Raw genomic sequence first — 22,702 nt, forward strand, 5'->3', positions numbered from 1 at the left:
ATTATTTGTATAAATAGCCTACACAAGATTGTGGTTCGAGAAACGTGAAGTTGATACCGAATGGAGAACGACTAGGCTTAATGCACAAGCAGGATTAATGCCCTTACTTTTTTGTATATTTTTAACGCACATATTTTTATATTTCTATCTATCTATCTATCTATCTATCTATCTATCTATCTATCTATAGATATCTATATCTATATAGATATAGATATCTATAGATAGATAGATAGATAGATATGTTTGTCAACAAAGTATTTCTGATTCTGATTCTCCTCTCTTTTTACAGGTCAAGGAGAGCCGCGCTCATCTTGTTCATTAAATGGCAGAAGCAGAAATTGGGTAAAAAGATGTGGGCTTAATATAAAGGGTCCTACGTATGATTATTATAAGAATTTAAATAATTTTCCGTAGATGTAGTAAACTACAATTAACCAGCCCTGCTTTTCTACAGTAGTTGGTGTGTCTGTATTTTTCTCCAGCAGGGGGCGGTAATATACCATAAATAACCGAGTAGAGAGCGCTGGGGAAACCAAATAAGCTTGTGCAGAGCTGGATTCAAGCAAAAATGCAGGGGATGCAGGAGCCCTATGTCAGTCTGAAGATGTGTGAGAGTCAAAGATGTGATTTCCTGGGGCTGTGCTCCTCTTGGCCTTCCACACTGGTCCACCTACCCCAGCTCAGGGGTCAGTAAAGAGTCTCTAACTGGTAAAACCTGTGTTGTTATGCTTGCCAGGTATTTATGACACATTTGGCTGTTGCACTGTATCAGAGTACCACTGTGAGATCTTTCTTCCTGATATGATACAGGATGGCAGCAGTACAAAGAAGCCAGTGTTTGCACTTCACAGTCAATTTGCATGACATGTAGTTGAACAAGTTCACTTGTGTCATGGTGGCATTTCCTATTTGGGTATTTTTTGTATAATGTACGGAATAATTCCAATGGGAACCTTGGGAAAGCTTTGGCCTTGAAGATGACGTATGACTTACAGATTTCCACCAGGTGTGATCCTGAAATGGGCATGTGGCAGCCACACATGTGTCAGGAGTACGGCACCTTTGTTTCCCAGTTGGGAGTGTGAAGGAAAATCAGCCTTTGCATGTTAGATAATTGTATGATGTCATAAGGCTGAAGCAGCGTGCGTGATGTGATAAGTCTATCACACATCAGACGCCTACACAGGGCTCACAAACTGTTTCCATGGGTTTTTGTTTCAGCACATGGGCAGTGAGGGTGAACAGAATTCATCTACAGGTTAAACAGCACCTGAGTGATGAACTGCTGCCCAGACATATCACATTAACAGAGAGCCTCTGGAGAGTGCAAACAAAGGGATAGAATCAGTCCTGATTGCTATTTTAATCCCCATGAGTTTCAGATTATGTCCCATGATATGCAGCACAAAGTAAGGCCTCCAGTTTTTGTGTTAACATTGACATTGTGCTGCGGTTTTCAATAAATCTCAGACCCCAATAAATCTTAAGTATGTGCACCACAAATCCCTTTAAAGTGTTTTTCCCAGCACGCAGTGATTGTCTCTCGTATAGCATGTAGCTGCCCCAAAAGGGATTGTTTCTTAAACCTTCCCGAGCCAGTCCTCCATTTGATTTAGCACAAATATGAACAAACACGCACATGCATATACGTGTGTGTGTGTGTGTGTGTGTGTGTGTGTGTGTGCACTACAGACATCAATGGCTATAATTATGATGCTGATGGACTGGCACGAACAGGTCGCCAGTTCACATGCGGGTAATAATCTTCTCATCTCTGCACGAGCTGTCCTCACTTGCCAACCGTAAAAGCCTCTTAAAATGTCAAAACGGCGTGGAGTGCGAGGTTTTTAAGCTATCCTGACTCTGTTGTCAGCTACTACGGCGGCACCATATGGCAAATGGCCCAGTCAAATCTGAGAAGGGAAAACCCTGCGGATGGGTCTGTTAAGGCCTCTGGCTTTGCAAAGTCTTCCAAGAATTATTGCAGACTGTGAGTGCATTTTTCTGAGAAATGCTAACTCAGTATTAATGTTTCACATGAAAAGAAAAAAAAAACCTTTGGTAGTAAAGTGTGGCCATTGTGTAATTGTCTCACTGGGTTGCATTACTGCTAGAAAGAGGATAAAAAAAACAAACTGGGGGACACTGGGGGAGGCTGATATCTTGTGCAACTACAACAGATGCTTGCTCACAGGGCTAGGGAGAGAAGGATTGACTTTACAGTGAGCCTGTGACAAAAATAAAGGCAGAAAGAAGGCAGATTGGAGATAAGTGCTTAAGTGCTACACAGGAAACGAACTGAAAATCTGGAGCAGACAGTGCACCAGACCGTGGATAATGCAATGTTAAGTTTTCATTGGTCTGCAGCAACGGCGGCAAACCGCTGCATGTACAGGACCTCGGGCACTGCTTCAAGAAATGAAGTCATCAGCTTCCTCTTCACTGCTCCTCCGGGCCAACTGAAGCTTGCACATTTGCCACGACCAGGGACTTTAAATATGCCTTATCTTAAAACATGAGAGCACATTAATCTGAACAAGACATCATAAGCAAGACATGGGCAGTGTTATCTACACAAAATCACCAGAGGTACCTGAGATGTCAAAAACACCCATATCCCTTGCAGTGAGAAACACACGACATAGAATATTCTCATTTTTTAATAATTGCATTTTATTAATTGAAAACAAAACAAAAAACAAATGCAAATAAAAAAAGAGCAAAAACAAAACATCATTAGGTAAGAGAAGGCGAGAGACACTTAAATAAGAAGAGTTCCATGTTGGTAAGGGCAAAGGTGAAGGAGGGAGGTTGATGTAGGAGGGGGAGCGCTGTTTGATGGGACAGGTTGGATTGGATTATGTACACTATTTCTCACTGCAGGACTGGCAGGCCCCATGACGGGAGGGGGGCTCAAAGCAGCAGGTCGGAGACACTGAAACACCAGAGAGAAAAGGCACTATCCAGAGAGAACAAGAAAACAAAAAACCATAAACACAAACACAGTAAACAAAACAAAAAAGACACACACCAGACCAGAAATTGAAATGTTTGACAAAAACAAAAAAAAAGTGCTAGACCACACACCACATTGGACGAAAAAAAAGAAAAAAAGAAAGAAAGAAAAAAAAATAACACGGAACAAAACTTTTACATCATTTAAGCTGATCTCTCAACTTTTAGCATAAAAGACAATCTCTCAATTTTTCTGAACTGTTGATCTGTGCCAGCCGCAGAACTGCACTGGTGATTACACAATGTGATTATCAGGACTCAGCCTCTTTGCTACATGCAGGTATAACAAGGAGGAGAGCGGTTTCATATGCGTGCATGAACTGAACATTTTGAATATGCATGTTAATTACCTGTAAGTATCCTCATACATCTCTCTCTCTCGCTCTCTCTTTATAAATGACTATCAACACCATTACTAATTCAGCATGTCTTGGAAATCCCTTGCGTGGTTGTGTAGTTCAGTTCTCCGACCTTGCTTCCCTCATGGTAATGTCTATGGACTCAGTCAGCTACATTCACTGCCCAAGAGTAAAATGGCTGCAATAAATACAATGGCTTGGAAAAGGTGTCTGACCTTTTTCAGGGCTTCATAATACAACAGCTCTTGCAGCATACATGGCTCTACTTTTGCTGGTCAGCATCAGCTTCCTGACGGGATTAGTTGCTTTTCAGAGAACAAACTGACTTTGCTTGGGTTACAGGCGAGAAATTTTTTTTTTTTGTTCCAAATGGAATTCATGATGCCTTAAATATCATGCTAGATTATCTGAGGGCCCTCAGATAAATTCAGAGAAAAAAAAATCATACTGACAATTCAGCACATTCTAGAGCTACTAGGTCATATCCAGACTAACAAAAAATTGAACATAATTTACAAATGAAAAAAAAAAAAAATACAATTTGCGATGAGAGGTAAAACAGACAAACACATACAAATATATAATATATATTCTTAAAAAATGGATTCTCTCTATAGTTGATTTATTTATACAGCCCAGGGCTGATGTACAATGCTCACGTGCCAATGATCTTGGACATGGAAACTTGCTGAAGATGACATCAGTTTTTTTTTTCCTTCTCTCTCACTCTTTTTTTTTTTTTTTTTTTTTTAACAATTTCTTCTTTTTATATTTTTACTCCTATTTTTTTTTCTTTAAAACAGAGTTAGGTTTTATAGGTAGGTATTTCATTTAGGTGATTAAAACAACATGCGGCAAAGGAAAAGGAAACACAAAAGAAAAGGCAAGAATGTTAAGAAGTAAAGAAGAGGACAGAAGCAGCTGTGGGAGTTCTAGCGGGAGACTCGTTCGGTTATCTTCACGCTTGGTGCACTACGCTTAGTTTCTCTGCATTTAGATTTCCCTCAATGACAGTTCAATACTGACCGAGGTGTTCACTAGGGAGGTGAACATTCTCAGTACAAGTAAAAGTAGATTTTTTTATTTGCCACCCACACTGTGACGCCTCCGACAGCTCTGCTCCTTTTTCCTCTCTCTTTTAGCTGTTTGCGTTCTTCCTGTCTGCTCCTGTTATCGTGGGATGGCGGGACAAGGGTGAGTGGGTGGTTGGGGATCAGATAGGGGCTGATGAGATCAGGGGGCGATGATGATGACGATGGTGGTGGTGGTGATGGTTGTTGTCGTGGTGGCTGTTTACATGGTCTGACTGTTTAGATGTTCCGGTTGACAGGTGTGACATAGTTGCGGGGGAACATGCCCGTTTGGCCATGGCAGCCTCCTTTCCACCAGTTGGGGTCAGAGTTGTCCAGGACTTGGATGAAGTCACCGCGCCGGAAACCCAGCTCCCCTTCCTCCTGGGGGTCAAAGTCAAAGAGTGCCTGCACATATGTGGGATGCTGTGCAAACAGAGAGTGAGAAAAAGAGAACAGAATGCAAAATAGGTGAGGGGGTGTATTGTGAGAGAAAGAGAAAAATACGACTCAAACACTTTCATATTGATTTCTAAATCAACCGTGACCTTTCTGAACTCAGCCCATGCAGTGTCCTGAGGTTGAGCAGGCAGCTCAAGAAAAAACGAAAACACTAATTTAGCGGCAAACTGTCAAAATGTCGACAGCTCAACAGTCTGAAAGCGGGATTGAACTTTTGAAGTTTGTATGAAAAGTGAACATGGAGCGATGTTAGCCCCCGCAGTTCCACCTCAGCTGAGCTCCAAACTACTGAAGTCAGAAAACTGTTAGTCAGAGGTCGACGGACTGTGTGTTTCAGAATACAGTAATTTCTAAAGCCATGAAAACATGGTGCAGTAAACTTAAATAGTTTAGGAGAAGGCTGAGATGCAACTACAAAAGCTAACTCGCCATGAGTTTGGTTATACTGACTTAAAAGCAGTTCTTACTGACGTGGGTCAATAGGTAATGATTGAATTTGTATTTGGTGGCAAACTGTTTTCTACAAATAACAACTGGCTTACAACAGAACATAATTTTAGTGCAAAAAAAAATTAGTGGGTTTGCAGCACAAAAATGTGGTCCTAAATATATATATTTATATATTTTTTTTCTCATTAAATACTTATATAATGTTAAAATAATGTAGCATACACACCCAAAAATGAGGTATGAGTACAATAATGTACCTATACAAGCATGTTGGCGCCAAATGTTTAGCTTGCATAATGAAAACTGAGGTCAAAGAACCGAGTCAGTCTTTGAGTGGTTAAGCGTGTGATGCTGTTTTAGTTTTTGTGGACATTGTTTGCAAGCTATGTTTACCACAACTGTTTTGCTTTGTCTGCAGTTTTAGGAACTACAAATATGAACAGGACAGTTATGAATGATAGCACTGTTTTACTATTTAATGGGTCAGAGTGTATGTGAAACCTCATTTAACATCCCTCATTTGAAATTTCATCAGCCCTACTACACAAATATGCATGTACGTAAGCATAAATATCTTGACAAACTCCATGTATTTATATTCAAAAATAATATCTGTATTACAAAATAAGGTTTGAGCAACATCATCTAACGCTTAGCCTACTTTAACAAACTTAATCTACAATAAACCAACAAATGTTTTTCTATGTATTTTTTGATTCTATTTTTAATCTCATTGTCTTTTGGACATCATTTTTTACCTGGGTGACCTGCTCGATGTCCCGGAGGAAAATTTGCTGATTGCGGGATACAGAGGTGGTGCGGTGGTAGTCCACCAGCTCGTTCAGAGAGTTAAACTTTACCACCCACAAGAAATACTTTCCAGCCCCATCACGAAGGACCTTGAAATGCTGAACGTCATTTCCAAACCTGCAGAGAGTCACAGAGAGCAGAACTGTGAGGCACTGACCACCAGATTGAGATATGCAGCGATAGTGAAATCAGAACGACAATGGACAAGTTTTCCTGTTGATAAGAGAGATGCTATGAAAGCGTCAGCTCAGTCCGCAGATTTAAATACGGGCAGTGGAAAACATTAACCACACTTATCAAATGAGTTAGTCATGCCTGTCACAGACAGACAACTCATTACTAGCTGACCGAGTGCATTAAAGACAATCCAGGCAATTACAATGATCCATATCTGGGCAGCAACTTTACATATAATCTATACAGCGAGTAGTAACCTGCTGTGTTTAGAACAGAGGAACGACACAGATAACGGGAAATGAACTCCGTACGTGTCAGCTGAAGATTGCATAATAGGAAAACAACTGAAATACAGGAATAGGTCCCTGGTACTGGAGGAGGAGCCGGTGGCCAACATGCACTGACAGATGATGTCTAAATGTCTGTCACCAGGGGGCAGCACTGAGGCTTAACAGCAATAAGGAAGTGGCAACGCTGATGACGCATAGAAGAACCAAAATGTGGAAAACTGGGTACTTAATTCACTGTTAGGCAACTATACACTGATGTAAGGGTGAGCTGTGTGTGTGAGGGAGCATTATGTTTTCCCCTGACTCTGGACTTCTGAGTACTTACTTCACAGAGAGGGAGAAGTCTCCTGGTGCGCTCTCACTCTCTCGGATGAGGAAGGCCCCATCGTGTCTCTGTTTGTTCAGCATCTCCTCTGCTTTGGCCCGTGGAATTTTCCCAAAGAACCACCTGGGGGAGATGAAAAAACACGCAGGTTTGAGAGAGATGAGTAAACTGAGCACTGTCAATGCAAAGCTAAACTCTTAACCTTTTGACACAGAGATGATGAATCCAAATAGATCCTTTTAACCAATATCTGCTCAGAGAAGGTGGAGCAATCAAAATATGGCAGAAAAAGAGACCACAAGATGTTCAACTGGACGAGCCCAGGCATGGCGGGTCTTGTTGGCTGCTTTCTCTCTCTCTCTCTCACTCTTCATAAAGCGGGGCCTACCTTGTTTACGCTGCTCTGAGATTACATTTCAGATTAAGCCATCTGCCCTGATCAAACCATTAATACTGCACGCAGGGAAAGAACATAAACCACCTGCACCTGCACTCCACATCCTGCATGTGGGTGTGTGGCAGGGTAAACACAGATTGATAGATTGCAAAATTCACCAACCACTTAAACTACTTTATGAGTCAAAAACTTACTATGAATACAGTTGGGCTGGCCTATTACCTGCCAAAGAGGCTGTTTCCATGAGCAGAGTAAGAATTGTGCCATCTTTTATCTGGTGTTTTTGCCCTACGCAAAATCTCTGTGCCCTATCCCCATTGAATCACTTCTGGCCAAATTGCAGCAGAGACCCACAGGTCAAACAGGCCACATGTAAGCCCCAATCTTAACCATCAGGACTGGTGACAATTACCCTGCATCATAACCTCTCCTGACGTTGACCTCAACAGAGGAACATTTAAAATCCTCTAGGACTTAATCATGTGATAAACAATGTGTAACAACTATGGTAGTAACCCTTGTCATGGAGCCTGCTCTCTGCCTCAAATATAACCCTGCCCCTGTAATAGAGAAAATAGAGGATTTTTTTTTTCCATTTTCTGTACTTAAGGGGATTAACCGACATTGCATGCTGGTCAGGTCAAGGCTGGGCCCATTGGGAGGACCATAAGGAGGAAACCTGGACACCGCCACCTGAGGTACCTTTACATATAAATCCATACTGAATACCAACGTTCTCACACACCCTAAAACAGGGTTTATAACACATCATATTCCATGTCGCAAACGCTCCTATTGATGTTTTCTTGTTCACTTCCTGGAGGATAATTCCTTTTGGAAGCCATGACAGTCCACAAAATATCTGTCAGACAACTTAAGTGCGTCAGTACATGAATACATCAGACTCTGATGATGACTTTGAAATTGGTTTGCTTGTGAGGTAATTAGCTCTTGAAATAAAAACTGCTTTATGTCAAACATACATTTTATTGTAACCATTGTGAGCTTAAATAAAAAGTGTCAATTTACATCTGAGGAGAAAAAAATAGGATCCCGCAACAGGGCACAGTGGGTTTGCCTATATGTTTAGTCTGTTAGAACAGCTGGGGCAGCCAGGGATAAGAGATGAGGCTCTATGGCGACATTAATTGGTGCTTAGGAGGAGCAGCACCTCAATAAGATCTGGGCTCTGTTTGTTCTGTGGTTGGTTGGTGTGCACTGCAGTGCTTTTTGCAATGCACAATGCTTAGGACAATTAGGCAATGTGATCTGCAGAGCGCCAAGAGTGCTGCACAAAGGAAATACTGTGTATTGTGTGTTCATGCACCAGGCAGCAAGGTAGAAACCACACAGCCAGGAGTTCCCTCATTTTGAAGACCCTCATTTCACTAAGTTTAAATCTGTTGTTAGAAAATATGCTGAACTTTGTTTTTTTCTGAGGCCTGCTTCTGTTTTGATGTTACAAGTGATCTGAATGTTATTTGAGGCCCTACTGTTTTGGTTTGTGTATTGCAGCTCAGTGGCTAACTGTAGTGGCCAAGTCAATTAATGAATTAAATATTTTGTTCAGTGATTGTCTTACTTACAATACTGCACCACACTGTTGCAGTGTCAACAGACGGAGCTTTTAGAGTGTATGTAGCTTCATGCAAACCCCAAACCTCAAACCCCTTCTGTCTGCCAGAACATTTATAATGTGCTAGCTCACTTGCTTCTAAAGGGCATCTGTCTTCCACTAAATTAAAAATTGAGGAGCATTATCTGTGAGAACATATACCCATCACTGCTTTGAATCTCAAGGTGCACTTGTTATCCTTTTTCATTTTTTTTTGTGGGGTATAAATGCATTTTAGGGGCAAACACCACTGAGAGAATCCTGACGCAAGGAATAAAGAGACAGAGATGGATAGGGAGTGAGACAAATGGCGGGCAGGGAGACAGAGCAAGTGAAAGCTCTTTACTTCCGTTAATAATTAAAAAGTACAGCCGGCCCAAAGATGAGATCTTGGCTCCTTTGCACGTAAGTGAAAATCAATAATAAAATGACCAAGTCGTAATCCGCTTTGCATCTGTGCTTGGCGGTGCAACAGCCTTGGGTACAGTTCCCTGTTTGATAAAAGTGATAGCAGAGCAATTAATGGAGCCAAGCAAACAAGGGGCCCACGTAGAGACAGACTGGCACTACCAAGTCATTATCAGTCTCGCACACAAAAAGAGGCTTGCACGCACTTACAGCCCCAGACTTACTCCTCTGAGGGGGATGCGCTAAAGCATTCATTCTCATTGCATACTCAAAATATGATAAAACCTAAAACCATAATGCAGTGTACCATTAAGTACTTAGTGCTATGCTAGCCATGAAAAAGACAAGACTGCCAAATTCCTGTTAAAGGAGAAAAATATATTTATAAAAAAAAAAAAAAAAAAAAAAAAACAGCATTGAGAGCCATATTGTATGGTACCAAGCCCACTGTATGGCAGACTTGTGTCTGTATGCCTGCTGGGCTGTGTGTGTGACTGGTGCTGCCTGGTGGCACTTCATTGTCGCTGTTACTACCACAGCAGACAGGACAAAGGGCAAACTCCAGCCATATCACTGCCTCGTGATCGCTGCTGCTTAATGTAGTCAGTGGTTTTCTTCTATGGTCTTTACAGTCACCCGGGAAAGACCCTGGGGAAGGGGGGGATAGTTGCAGCATTCTACCACTGATGCATTATTTTAACATTCACAGAGCTGTAGCTGAGAATTTGGCTAAAACGAGAAGTGGTAATAATAACCTAATAATAAGCTCACTGGGGAGCATAACCTAAGAAACCATAGGTCCTGCAAAAAACAGGAAGTCTGTTTGGTACTCAGCCGCATTTAAATGCACTTCTCAGATGCTTCAGTGCCCCTTTCTTTCATGCTAGCTTTGCAGCGAGTCTTAGCTCCATTTCTCCTAATGCATCACATCTGCCTGGCTATGACACATGGTCACCTACATATTTTATAGGGCACTGCTCCCGTACTAATTTGCACAAACTGAAACTGACACTGCACCTACCAGAAGAGATCAATGCCACAGATTAACTGAATAAAACGTAAGAGTGTCTCCAAAATGCGTCTAGACTCTCTGCAGCAAACTATTTTTTTTTTAAATTATCTTCCAATGGAAAAACCTGCATCAGATTAGCTGCATTTTCCTCCAAACTGCCTGGCTCAAGTTCTTTGAATGGGCGCAGCTACATCTTTGACATTAAGCCTGCTGCATTGATTTTAATCGGTGAATTGTTACCTCCCTGTTTAACACAATATCTGCCCTGTCAGGTGCTTTTCTCCATCAACAATGGCAGTGAGTGCCAGGATACAACAAGGCACTATAACTGTTCTTGTGCAGAAAAGCTCAAGTCCTATACATACATGCACAGCTCCAGCCTGCTAAATGGCACAGCCTGTCCTGTCTGGTTTTCTGTTGCTGGCAGGGAAATTAATTTTACAGCTCTCTGATGAGGAAGTAATATTAGAGCCAAAGGGTGAGTTTCACCTCAAAACTGACCTCAAAATAACCATATCTTCAAAACTGCTGAAGTCTCATAGTTTCCTTTGATAAGGAGGCTATGAGACTTTAGAACTTAGACTAATGAGCAAGTCAATTAAAAAAAAAAAAAAAAAAAAAAAACTTAGGATAAAAAGGGCACATGTTCTCATTAAAAATGTTGTAGTGCCACAAGGTTTGACATGTAACTGATGTTAGATCAACAACAAAAAGATTGTGATTTGTGCCAAAGTGGATATAACTCCCCACTGGTTTCAGCTGCTTATCTTTTCATTACTACCTGGATGTTTACACCAATCTAATTGAAAGCCTCAAGTCTTTCACCATCAATAAGCAGTTTGACTCCCATGAGTGATCTTGTTTTTTAGTTTACTATTTCATTATGCATGTACCATTAATATAAAGAAAAGTGCAGCCAGTACAAATGTATCGACAACCATTAAATAAAGATGTAATACCTTGGAGACTTTATCATTGCAACGTTGATGAGAGGTGCAATAGTGCAGATGGTATTAGGAACAACAGAGTGCTGAACCTAATGCATCACCATCATACCAGTAACCACAGCAAAGAATACTGACTTCAGTATTAATGCTACAATGGTAGGAGAGCTATATTTTGAAATGTCACTGTGATATTAATTCTAGGAATAAACACATGCAAATTAGGGGTGGGAAAATGAAAATCGATTCCCGGAAGAATCGGAAATTCTTGTCTTCTATGATTTGAACTGATTAATAAATTCCAAAAATCGACTGATTCATTTTTTCCGTCATGCAATGGTTTCAGTGCTTTCAAAGCTAAATATGCAGCTCTGCCATGAGCTCTACTCTTTCACACCTGATCTATTTAAGGACTTCATGCTGATTGGTTGAACCTGATCTACCTGAACAGGGTGTGCATGAAGGTGCGTTGGCCTGAGTTAGGTCAGGTGTGCAACAGTGGAGCTGGAACAAAAACCTGCAGGTCAGGGGGTCCCTGAGCACTGGTTTGGGAACCACCGTCCTACCTCATTACTGCACATGATAATATTCAAATTGTGAATCACACAAGGAAAAAAAAGGAAAAAAAAAAACAGTGCAATAATAATTTGTGTCTTATTATCCCATTTCTTATACACATTCTTAAATTAAAATAAATGCCCTGTAGTTTTAAGTGGTTTGTTGCTGTCAGTTTACATCTAATGCCACACACTCTGATCTTTTCTCTCTAAGCTACTTGTGGGTGTAAGCACACTCCATTGCTTTTAAAAATGGGGAGGATCAAACACTTTATTATGCTAAAGAGAAAAAGAACACTGTTCACTGGGACAAACTGTGCCAGTACCCATCCTCCTCCTCCTCCTCCAAAATCACATCTGATGCCATCTGATGATGCAATAAGGTCAATATTCAATTAAGCCTAAGAGGCCCCCAGCACATTACTAAAGAGAGAGCTAATCTGGCACTGAGAATTGCTCCAGAGGTACTGTCCTTCTCCGCAGTGTTGTAAAACACACACACACACACACACACACACACAGGGCCTGGGCAACACTGAAAAAACACTCCGTTTCCATGAATTTGGATGAGATGTACCTTAATCCTGCTGAACCGCAGCAAATGATAATTACTATCTCCCATTGAATTTTAAAAAGAGGTTAAAACAGTGACCCGGGCTGAACTTAGCCATGAGGGCTCCTGCTTTAAATAAAACAAGCCTGTTCTCTCGCTGGTCCTCTCATGACAGAGGTGGCCACAGGACTCAACACTCTCCAGGCGAAGTGGAGGGAAAAAAATTCTTGTTTTAAAACCTCATCAACAGAGCAGAGTACTGAGAGCCAGTTTCAAATCGGGGCTGGTTTCAAATGTACAAGAATCATGTTATCCTTATGAGATGTGATTTTTCGGGGTGCGCTGACAGCTCACTGGATAAGAACACATACCACTTGTTAAGGCTGAGTCCTGATCGCAGCGTCCAAGGTTCAAATCTGACCTCAGGCCATTAACTGCATGTCATCCACTTTCTCTTCCCTACCTTTCCTGTCTCTCTACTGTGACTGTCAAATAAAACAGAAATGCAAAAATAAAAAAAGAAACAATTTCGAATCTGTTTTGTGATGTCTCTCACGAATTTGGTCGTGCAGGTTTGCCGCAGACAACACACATTAGGAGTACGGTAGCATGTGCATGTGCTATGTCATCTCTTATATGAAATCACTGACTGGCATTTTCTTAAAATATCGTTTTTCATAAGAAATAGGCTGTGCTCACTGCAAACACTTTGATGAAGTTGTGATGCATGTAAAGAGGTAAAAGTGTATTACCGTCACAGATTCTTTCACTGATAATAGGAAGACTACTTACTATCTCTACTTCCCCAAAATGTCACATAAAAAGGGGCCTACTATGCAAAATACTTACGGATGGGCCTTCATCTCTATATAGTTCTTCGGGATGAAGCCATCTTTTCCGTTTAGCTCTGCTTTGTACCAGTTCTGATCACACTCCTCGTTTAATACCTGGTGAAGAAAACACACACAGGACAGTCATTCATGTGTTAGTGCCACGCAAAATAACACTAGTCATAATGTATGAAAGATAGCATGCAATTTAGACACACACAAACAGCCTTTTACATTATTTTATATTTCAGCTGTGTTTAGCTGATGGGTCAGAGTCATTGTGGCTTGACAACAGATGTGACAAGCTCCTGTAATAATTCATGTCTGAATGTGTCGTCCACCCTGCAGCTACAAAGAGGGGCAAAGTGCTGGCAGTCAAGACTTCAGTCATTTATGAATAGCACACCTCAGTGACACTGAGCCAGCTGTGAGAGCACTCATGTCTGACAAGGCATGGGTGTGCTGAAGGTGCGGTGAGGCAGTGGTGCGACAATGTGCATCTGTGTGTGTGTGTGTGTGTGTGTGTGTGTGTATGTATGTGTGGCTCAATGCGTGTGTGTGTGTGAGAGAGAGAGAGCGACAGATCCTGCTGCAAGACATCAACCTCCACAGTGCAGCAGTTTATTCAGACCCAGTGTATTCCCACGCTCATGATGAAAGTGATTACTTGAGGGTGATTTATTTGCCCATTTTGCCCCTCACTTGGATGAGTCAAAAATGCCCTTTTCAAATGAATGCCTCTTCCCTCAGCATGGCATGGTTCTTTGAAGTTAGTAAATAGTCTTATGATTTTTAGAATCAATTTAAGGCTCTTTGTAATATTTATCTTAAAATAATAAAAACATAATAACTAATTACATAGAGCTGTATATTTTAGGATTATTTCAATCTGCTCAAATTGAAAAATGAGATATATGACAGCCAATCAACTTCAGTTATTTCATAGATACTGCATAACTTATTTACACACTGACACAGCTGTGAGATTACAGAATTCAAGAGCCTTAGTGCTTGCAATTCTATTGTCAGTATTCGAATATGTGTAAAAACAAAAGGCCGGTTAGGTTAGGTTTCTTTACTGTCTGCACAGATATTTGTCTTTGCACACATAAAGTGCTTGATAAACAACATAACTTTACACATGTCTGAACAGACGAGGCAAAAACATACATAAAAGACACCGTTTATGGACACAGACAGTTATGCCCAAGAGAGCTTTAAAAAAAAAAAAAAAAAAAAAAAAAGGAAAGAGAAAAGGGACACAAAGTGTTGTGGAGGAAAAGGAGTGCGCAACATCCTTCCTGAGCACTGCACGCTGGCACTGGATAGAGAGGGAGAGAGAGAGAGAGAGAGAAAAGGGAAAGGGTGTTTTAACGTCATACGGGGGAGGGAGTGGAGGAGAGAGAAAGATGAGAAGAAAAAGAGTGTGTGTGCCTCTCGGTGCTGATACGCCAGAGGGGTCTCATATCTATCCTGAAGAGAGTAAACATGGGACTTTGACATTGCGTGCAACTTCTTAAAACCTCAACTCATTCCTTGTCAGTCACACAGCGGGCTCCCAGGTGAGAGGCTTAAGATAGCCTGCCACAAACTCAAGCAACTCATCCTGAGCTCAAAAGCACTCCATAGTCTGTGAAGAGTGTTACATTTTCACAGCATACTCTTTGTTTGAGAGGACTGGCAAGTGCAAGAGACCACGCCTGGCATGAGCTAATCTATGTATGTTCACCCTACAGGCCTTATTGCTTAATTCAGATCTTCTGGTCAGATCAGATGTCTTGCTTTGACCCTTCACGTAGTCTTTTTTTTTTTTTTTTTTTTTTTTTAAAACGGGAATCTATATTTTTTATCAGTTTGAACAGCATTATAACCTGGAATAACCTGCATTAATGTGCAAATGTGACAAAAAAAAAAACACCATGTCAGGACAGGCTGTCACGGTTACCACCACCACTGGACCTCACAGCTTTGAGTTGTTTCATCCTTACCCCTATCACAGGGATCAAGCAGCTCTAATGGGTGACTGCATGGTTTATACAGAGTCATGTTATGAAGCTATGGCCCCGTTTATTGACTATAATCTTTCAAAAACTGCTTGAACTTAGCTTTGAGTGTCTCAAATTCTTCTTCTTATTTTTTTTTTTACACTGCAACCCAGATCTATTATGGCTCTGCCCGTTCATCCCCCTGGAAATGTTTTGAACACTGGTCGATTACGATACATCCCTTCTGGTTTCGTTTGATTTGAGGCATCTCCCCCAACACTAATTAACTTCCTGACCTAGTTGTGTCACCACTGGGTTCTTGAGTCGTTGTTCTCTGTGTCTTTGAACTCAAACAGACACAAAATTACAACTGTGATCTGTCCGATGTAAGGTGACGTACAAACCACATTAATTCCGATTTGAAAGTTCAGATTGCGGCTGCATGGCCTCAGGGAAGATAAATATCAGATTTCAGACCGCATATAAATGTAGTCTAAATCAGAAATTAAATGAACATGTTCTTTTGCGTTTGTGTGTTTGTGTGTGTGTGTGTTCACACGGCAATAGAAACATCAGATGTTTGTTACACAGGAGGGGTAAACAAGTAGAAATGGGTCACATTCAGCTGCAGTGTAAAGATAGATTTCCTCCAGCTCTGAAAACAAAACAGATAATTCATAACAGCCAGCAACACCTGAGCCACATATGTTCATGCTTTTAACTGTCCAAAACAAAAAATATCCTAATAAAAATGAAAACAGATGGACTTTTAAGCCCTATTAAAGGAACCACACACACACCAGAGCAAAAGGAAATGTGAAATTAAAATAAATTTTGATTTTACTATTATCTCAAACTGAAATAATTCAAATGTTTTAGAATCAGAGACACTTCACTGATCCCCAACAGGAAATTGGTTAAATAATGAAATAATGGATATATTGACAATAGTACAATTGACAACATTTTTTTAACACTAGAACATCAACTTGAAGCATAACTTAGACCCAAACAGCAATACTAGGACAAAACTAGAATTATCATTTATTCTCAAATTAATTTTGATGACATAGTATAAAATACAAATACACATACAAGTGCAGTTGCAGCCCAGTTTAGCCTTGTAAGGTGTGGGGTAAATGGGATAATAAGACTACAGTCTTGGAATAATCAGCATAACCGCATCATTAACCCGAACGTATAATCAAGAGAAAGTGATCCACTCCATTATACAACAACCCTCTCTTTGTGACAGCTACTGTAACTACTGCTACTACTGCTAGGGGATGCAATGGGGCAAGTTTCAAAGTCAACTGGCAATAATATGGGTATCTAAATCCTGTATTTCTAAAATACTAAAACATTTCTAAAATATCACTTAACTCCTGTTTGAGGTTTAACTCGTAATTACTCGATGTAATTACTCCATTCTAAATTTCAACTGCCATTTCCTGTTATGCATTTTGTTTAATCTCACTTTAGATTTGATTGCCATTATATTGTTTTAGTGTCCAAACCATGACTTTGGCTGGTGCCAAGACTAAAACTTTGGTATCCCGACATTACTTCAGAGTACGACAGAAAATTAGTGCATGAAGGCGGATGGTCACAATAAAGCCTTAACAGCAATGGCACCAGATCCAAGGCAGCTAATGTCAGCAGCTAAGTGTTTCATGAATTCATGTGAAATACACATCAAAAAGTGAACAATTCTGCCAAGGTCAACTACACATCAATGTAATCCTCGCTCATAAAAGACAAGCTCTTGATAAGGAGGAGTTTGAGTTAATACTGACTAAGTGCGAAACACACCCACACATACCCAATAATAATCATATTCACTTCTCGAGTAGGCATGTACTCTATCAGGGGACATTTAGCTGGCTGTGCTCCACTGTACAGAACAGGCCCTGACCAGTATCAATTCAAAACACAGCTGCTGAAAAAACTAAAACAAACCTACAGTGGTATACCTTGTGAAATGATATGATGCTCTTCATACAACATCTAGACATTTACAGGAAAATGGAGCAACACTACTGAGTCATGCAGTCATTATATTAATGACACATTTAAAAAAAAAAAAAAAAAAAAAAAAAAAACAGCCCAGGTTTGCCCAATAATGTCAGTCTAACCACAACCCAACAGTGTATTAAGTCTAAATATCAAGTATCAGGAAAAGAAAAGAAAAAGGACTTGATCCATGTGTCACATAACCAAGCTGTCAATCAGTTGAATCTTTGAACAGTTTGAAGTCAAGCAGAGTTAGAATTAACCTCGCCCCTCCCATCCAGTGACACATAGAGACAGGATCTTGCAGCACAAGATGAGTCAATTTTACTCAGAAAGTTATGCGAGTCAAGTTTGTTGAGAACCGTTTCATTGCACTGTCTTTGATCACATGCCATCTGCATAATGCAGAGAAGCACTTCTGGGTAAGACAGGCAGGCTGAACAGGCAGGAAATTCTTTATGCAGCAACAGGGTGGAATTTTTTTTTCCAAATTAAAGTGGCAGACAGACAAACAGAAAACACAAGAAAAGCAAGGCTGTTGACAATCCCTGTTGCACATCTGGCTCAAGAAACATTTTTCTCCCTCTGTCTTCTCTGCCACTATCTTTCTCCCCCTGCCCCTTCCTTTCCTCCAAATTTATAATTTCCCCCTAGCTTTGCCCAGCCCAGCCCAGGCCAGCTGTCCAATTGGCCTCTGTGCAGTGTGAGTGGCCTGGGCTGATCCGCTCCAGTGAGCCTGCAGCACGCCAGCTGTCACTGGCCTTCCCCAGCTGCTCACCCTGCACAAGACCAGCAATACTGATGGAGGGAGTGGCTCGGGACCAAACACGATGAGGTACATGGAAATGAGACATGGAAGGGTAGGAGTGTATTGTGTATCTATTGCAGTAAGAGTTGGAATATTCAGGTAAACTTGTAATACGCAGAGATGAGAGGAGTGCAAAAGAGAGGGGTCTGTGTGTTAATGCTTATCCACGTGGTGCTCTCTGAGCCACGACTCAAACAAAGGGCATCAGGGTGTCTTAGCCTTTGGGCTTTATGTGTTTAAGATGTGTGGCTGACACCCTGAACTCCAAATGACCTCCTTTTTTTTCCTTTTTGTTGACACTACATATGCCCACAAACACACTTGCACTTCATATATAGTGCATCTCTGCCGGAGTTCAGAGAGTTGAGCAGACACAATAACCGCTGACTCACAGGAGGGCTCCTTTTGACGCTAAAAAACAGTGCCCTGGGCTTACAGGCATGAGCTGCATGTGATAGTGTGACTGATTTGCACGATTTGTGTGTACTGCCACATAAGAGATCTGAGGAGTGGGTCGCGACACAGTGTGCTTCCACCCTGGAGGACCGCTTAGCAGTGGCAAGTGGAAGGGAGAGTTGGTGTGTAAGGTGAGTCAAGGGGAACACAGGAACAGCCACTCAATTACTTCTTTTACACCGACTTAAAATACTGCTACCATCTGGGATTTGAGCTCAGTGTGAACTTGGCATTTCAGTCATGCCTTCTGAACCCTGCTAAAGTCCCAGGTAATAATCTGCTTCAGCTCCTATTGGCAGAGATGTAAACAGGATACCTGCAAATCTGCAACCCTGTGATGATTTAGGACATGCTTTATATTTTAGGCTGGGAATCCTAACTTCAGTGTAACTACAACATAAGTAATATCAGAAATTACCAATAAATCACCATCCTTTATATTGGACTCTGATGTGCATAGTGTAGTTCAAATAAGAGACTAGAGAAAACATTTTCAGCTGGGTTGGACAATTCTGACACCAGATAACCTAGAGGTGATATGTAAACACTGTCCCCTTTTTTTCCAGTATGTAGTCTGTATTAAAAACAAAAGCCCATTGTTCGGTGTAAATGTTGTAAATGAGATGTAAACCACTTCAGACTTCCAGACAACCATGACTTTCAACACTGTGGTTTCGGTGTAGAAAGAATATCACTGCAGTACTTTGAGCCATGAAGAACAGAGCAACCGGCCTACCAAATACTATATAGTATTGCAAGTAGCAGGTTTGCCAAGAGGTCAGAGAGACCGCACTTCATCCAGAGCACCCAAGTTCAAGCCCCATGCAATGCCTAGAGATGACTTTATAAATGACTGCTTGTTTCAAAGTATTTATTTGATCAGGTAACATATTTAACAAATGTACCCAACATCACTCAAAGGAAAATAAAACACTGCACCATAAGACAGTCTTCCATATCAGTATCCTCAATAACAAATAAGACATTTTTTAAAAAGTTCAATAAATGTATGATGTTTCTAATGCCAGTAAGTTATAACGTTAAATAATCATGACCTCAATATTGACGAAAAATAATTGTGATTATAATTTCTGCCAAAATTGAGGATCTCTATTTCAAAGAGGTGCTGCCAGTCCTCATTAACTCAGGTAACCTTAATTTATTACCTAGCCAACAAAATAACCTGCTATTAAAAGATATCAGGTGCTGCTGTTTGTCTGAACTGTATGTCCTGGTGATGTCCCAATCCAATGTTTAAGTCTCTGACATTGTTCAGAGTTATTAAATATTCAGTACCTAGTGACACAAAGGAACAATCCAATATTTACACTGCACTCCGTATGGTTCAAATCAATCTAGTGTGCAGTCAAACTCAGCAGTGACAGGAGGTAAAGACTGAACTCCAAAATTAATTGTAATCAAATGAATTGTGGTGACGTCTTTCATGCAATCCTTAATGTGCTGGCACACAGGGCACTGTGTTGTACAAATGCTGCAGGGCAGTGTCTGAAAAATAGTGTCAGAGTGGCTTCAAATGCTCCATAAATCAACAAAAGTCCTCATTTTCCACCACTACTTACTTACACTATGAGGGGTAGGTCATGAAGTGCAGTAAATGGGATAATCATGACCATTATTTATTTTATGTAGCCTATTATAAGAAAAATACAATCTTCACATGCAACAACAGTGATGAGAAAACAAATCAATAAATAAATCATGGTTCACCACATATCAGCTTGGTGAACCAAGGATGCAGAAGCATAAGTTTCGGTATCAGGTAGTAGAGATCAGCAGACACACACACACACACTCAGTCTGCATAAAAAGATTAGACCTTTGGTCAAGAGCATGACCACTCATTACGATTAGGAAATAAGAGGTCTAATACATTAAAAAAAACAAAAAAAACAACTGTAAATCTTTATATCAGGTAACATGAAACCACACAGGAGCTTATTTATACAGCCAAGCCCACAAGGCACCGTCTACAGGCTGTTTGAGTGATATTCCAACATTAATGCTTTGAGGTCTATCTGGGGCCTTTCTAACACAACTGAAAGAGCTGCAGTCCATGAGGAAATAGAGAAATAAAACATTTGCTTGGCTGGCAGTTTTTTCCCCAACTATACAGACAGGACACAACCGCAGCATTGTGTCCCTGAGTCAGCTCTGTCTCTCTCCGCGCTCCAAGCCAAGCATGCATTGTGCTGCTGCACTTCTGTGGACAAGCTGCATTCCCTCCCTCCTTCTGTCTCTCTGAAGAGATTTTTTTTGTCTTTTTAATCTGACTGTGGCACAATAGTTGTAGGAGTTTCTATTTGAGAGGCTAAGGTCCAGGCCAGGGATAATCTCCTCCACAGCTGCCACTGCAGACCGCCCCCCCAACTCCCCAGTTACAAACACTAAAAACTCTTAGTGATAACTATGCAGAGATAAGAATGAACTAATTACTTTCCCTTTCCAAACTGCATAAAATAGGCTGTGTTATAAAAAACCTTGTGTACAACAATCAGCGCCAGATTAGAGAAATCAACATGTTGAGGAAGTCACTGCTGCATAAGGCTTAGACAGGACCCAATTACCAAGTATTGCCTAACAAGGGATGATGATACAGAGGGAGGGATAAAGAGACAGGGATAATGGGGGGTGGGGGCACAGAAGATGAGATGGTAAATGAACTACATGTCTGCACTGCATGCACAATCCACAGGGGATTGCCATGAATCAGGAGCGTGGATTATGCTGGAGTGTGAATTAATCTAGGCAGGTCAGCCAAATAGAAAGATACACAGGCTACAGCTTCATCAGAGGCTCTGAGGCCAAAGCCTGTTGTGTCTGCCACCGCTGTTAAAGGACCAGCTAGAACCCCTTCTGCTGTCCATTTGCACACCAAACAACAATGACAAAACAGGCGCTGGTTTATTTATCCAACTCAACCACAGCAACTGGTCAATTAAAATTAGACACCTGGTTACATGGTGAGTCTCTGTGAGCAGCTGATAAGAAAAGCCAGTGGGAGGAAGCTGATGCTACACAACCCAAACAACACATACTAAGCCAGGGAGGATATGAAACTATTCTGTTGCATTTAGTTCAATATAATTTCTTATCCCACAAAGTGTTACTGAAGATATGTAAATTCAACAAAGGACAAACATGTCTAATATCAATCATTAGGGGTGGGAATCTATAGGAATCTCACAATTCAAATCAGATTTCTGGACGTCCCTTTTGATTCAGAATCTTTTCTAGATTCAAAACCGATTCTCACCTGAATGAGCAGAAAAGCAATATTTTCAGTCTTCTGCTCCAGTACACTGTGTGCCAAACCATTCAATGGTGTCCTTATTCCACTGAAATAAACATCCCTGGCAATTTAGATAAATGGTCTGTAGCCTTTTCATTTTAAAAAGTTAACTGCATTAATTAATGAATCAATCAATTTGAAAGCATCTTACGGTTTCCTGCTTGTAGGAGAATAACAAAATGAGGGGGAGGTGGAGTGTCCCTTCTGTGTTGTTATTAACGTTAAGTCTCCAGCAGTGGAGCACAGCCTTTCTGCTGCACCGTTAGCTCCAGGGAAAGACGTTGTTGTCCAAGACACTGAGCAGGCACAGGGTTTTTAAGGTGAAACATTCTGAAGGCTATTGAGTTATTTTCTTCAGTTCAGAGTTAGTTTTAGTTGTTTAAGAGCTGCAGTGTGTGTTGATCATCAGGTCTTGTTTGTTACTGCTGGAGTTTGCTGCTCCGCTACACTAACGTTAATCTCTGGGTGACATCATAAAAGGTCCACAATATACTTCACTATACTTGTTGGTCTCAAAAAGGTAATGCCTTTTTAGAAGATGAACTACAAGATAACTGTAGCGTGTGTGTGCGCTGTAGACTGTCCGGATGCTGCAATGCCCTCACAGCTGAGTTCCACCTTTTTCATTCAGTCAACATCAGGTTATTAACTAACATTCAGAAAATTGATTTGACATTTGTGAATTGAATTGATTCAAAATAGTAGAAGATAAGAATTGAGATTTTTTATGTGAATTGATTTTTTCAGGCACCTTTATCAATCATAATATCAGAGTAAAGAAATAACATATGTTAGAGGTTTTTCATAACTCAATGAGGCAACAATTTCACAACAGAAAAAGGAAATCTGCTCA

The 22,702-nt window shown here is 40.8% G+C and overlaps 1 protein-coding gene across 1 annotated transcript in view; it reads right to left on the minus strand.

Moving 5' to 3' along the window:
• Nucleotides 1-4,081: 4,081 nt before the first annotated feature.
• The window catches only part of grb2b (growth factor receptor-bound protein 2b), a 40,263-nt gene continuing 21,642 nt past the window's right edge, over nt 4,082-22,702 (minus strand). Inside the window, exons 3-6 of the mRNA XM_030058063.1 lie at nt 13,297-13,394; nt 6,962-7,084; nt 6,118-6,286; nt 4,082-4,873 (exon numbers count right to left, since the gene is read on the minus strand). Coding sequence (XP_029913923.1) covers nt 4,688-4,873; nt 6,118-6,286; nt 6,962-7,084; nt 13,297-13,394 — 576 coding nt within the window. The 3' untranslated portion in view covers nt 4,082-4,687. The remainder of the gene's footprint in view (nt 4,874-6,117; nt 6,287-6,961; nt 7,085-13,296; nt 13,395-22,702) is intronic.

The sequence above is a fragment of the Myripristis murdjan genome, chromosome 8 (genome assembly GCF_902150065.1).
Source record: "Myripristis murdjan chromosome 8, fMyrMur1.1, whole genome shotgun sequence".
NCBI lineage: Eukaryota > Metazoa > Chordata > Actinopteri > Holocentriformes > Holocentridae > Myripristis > Myripristis murdjan.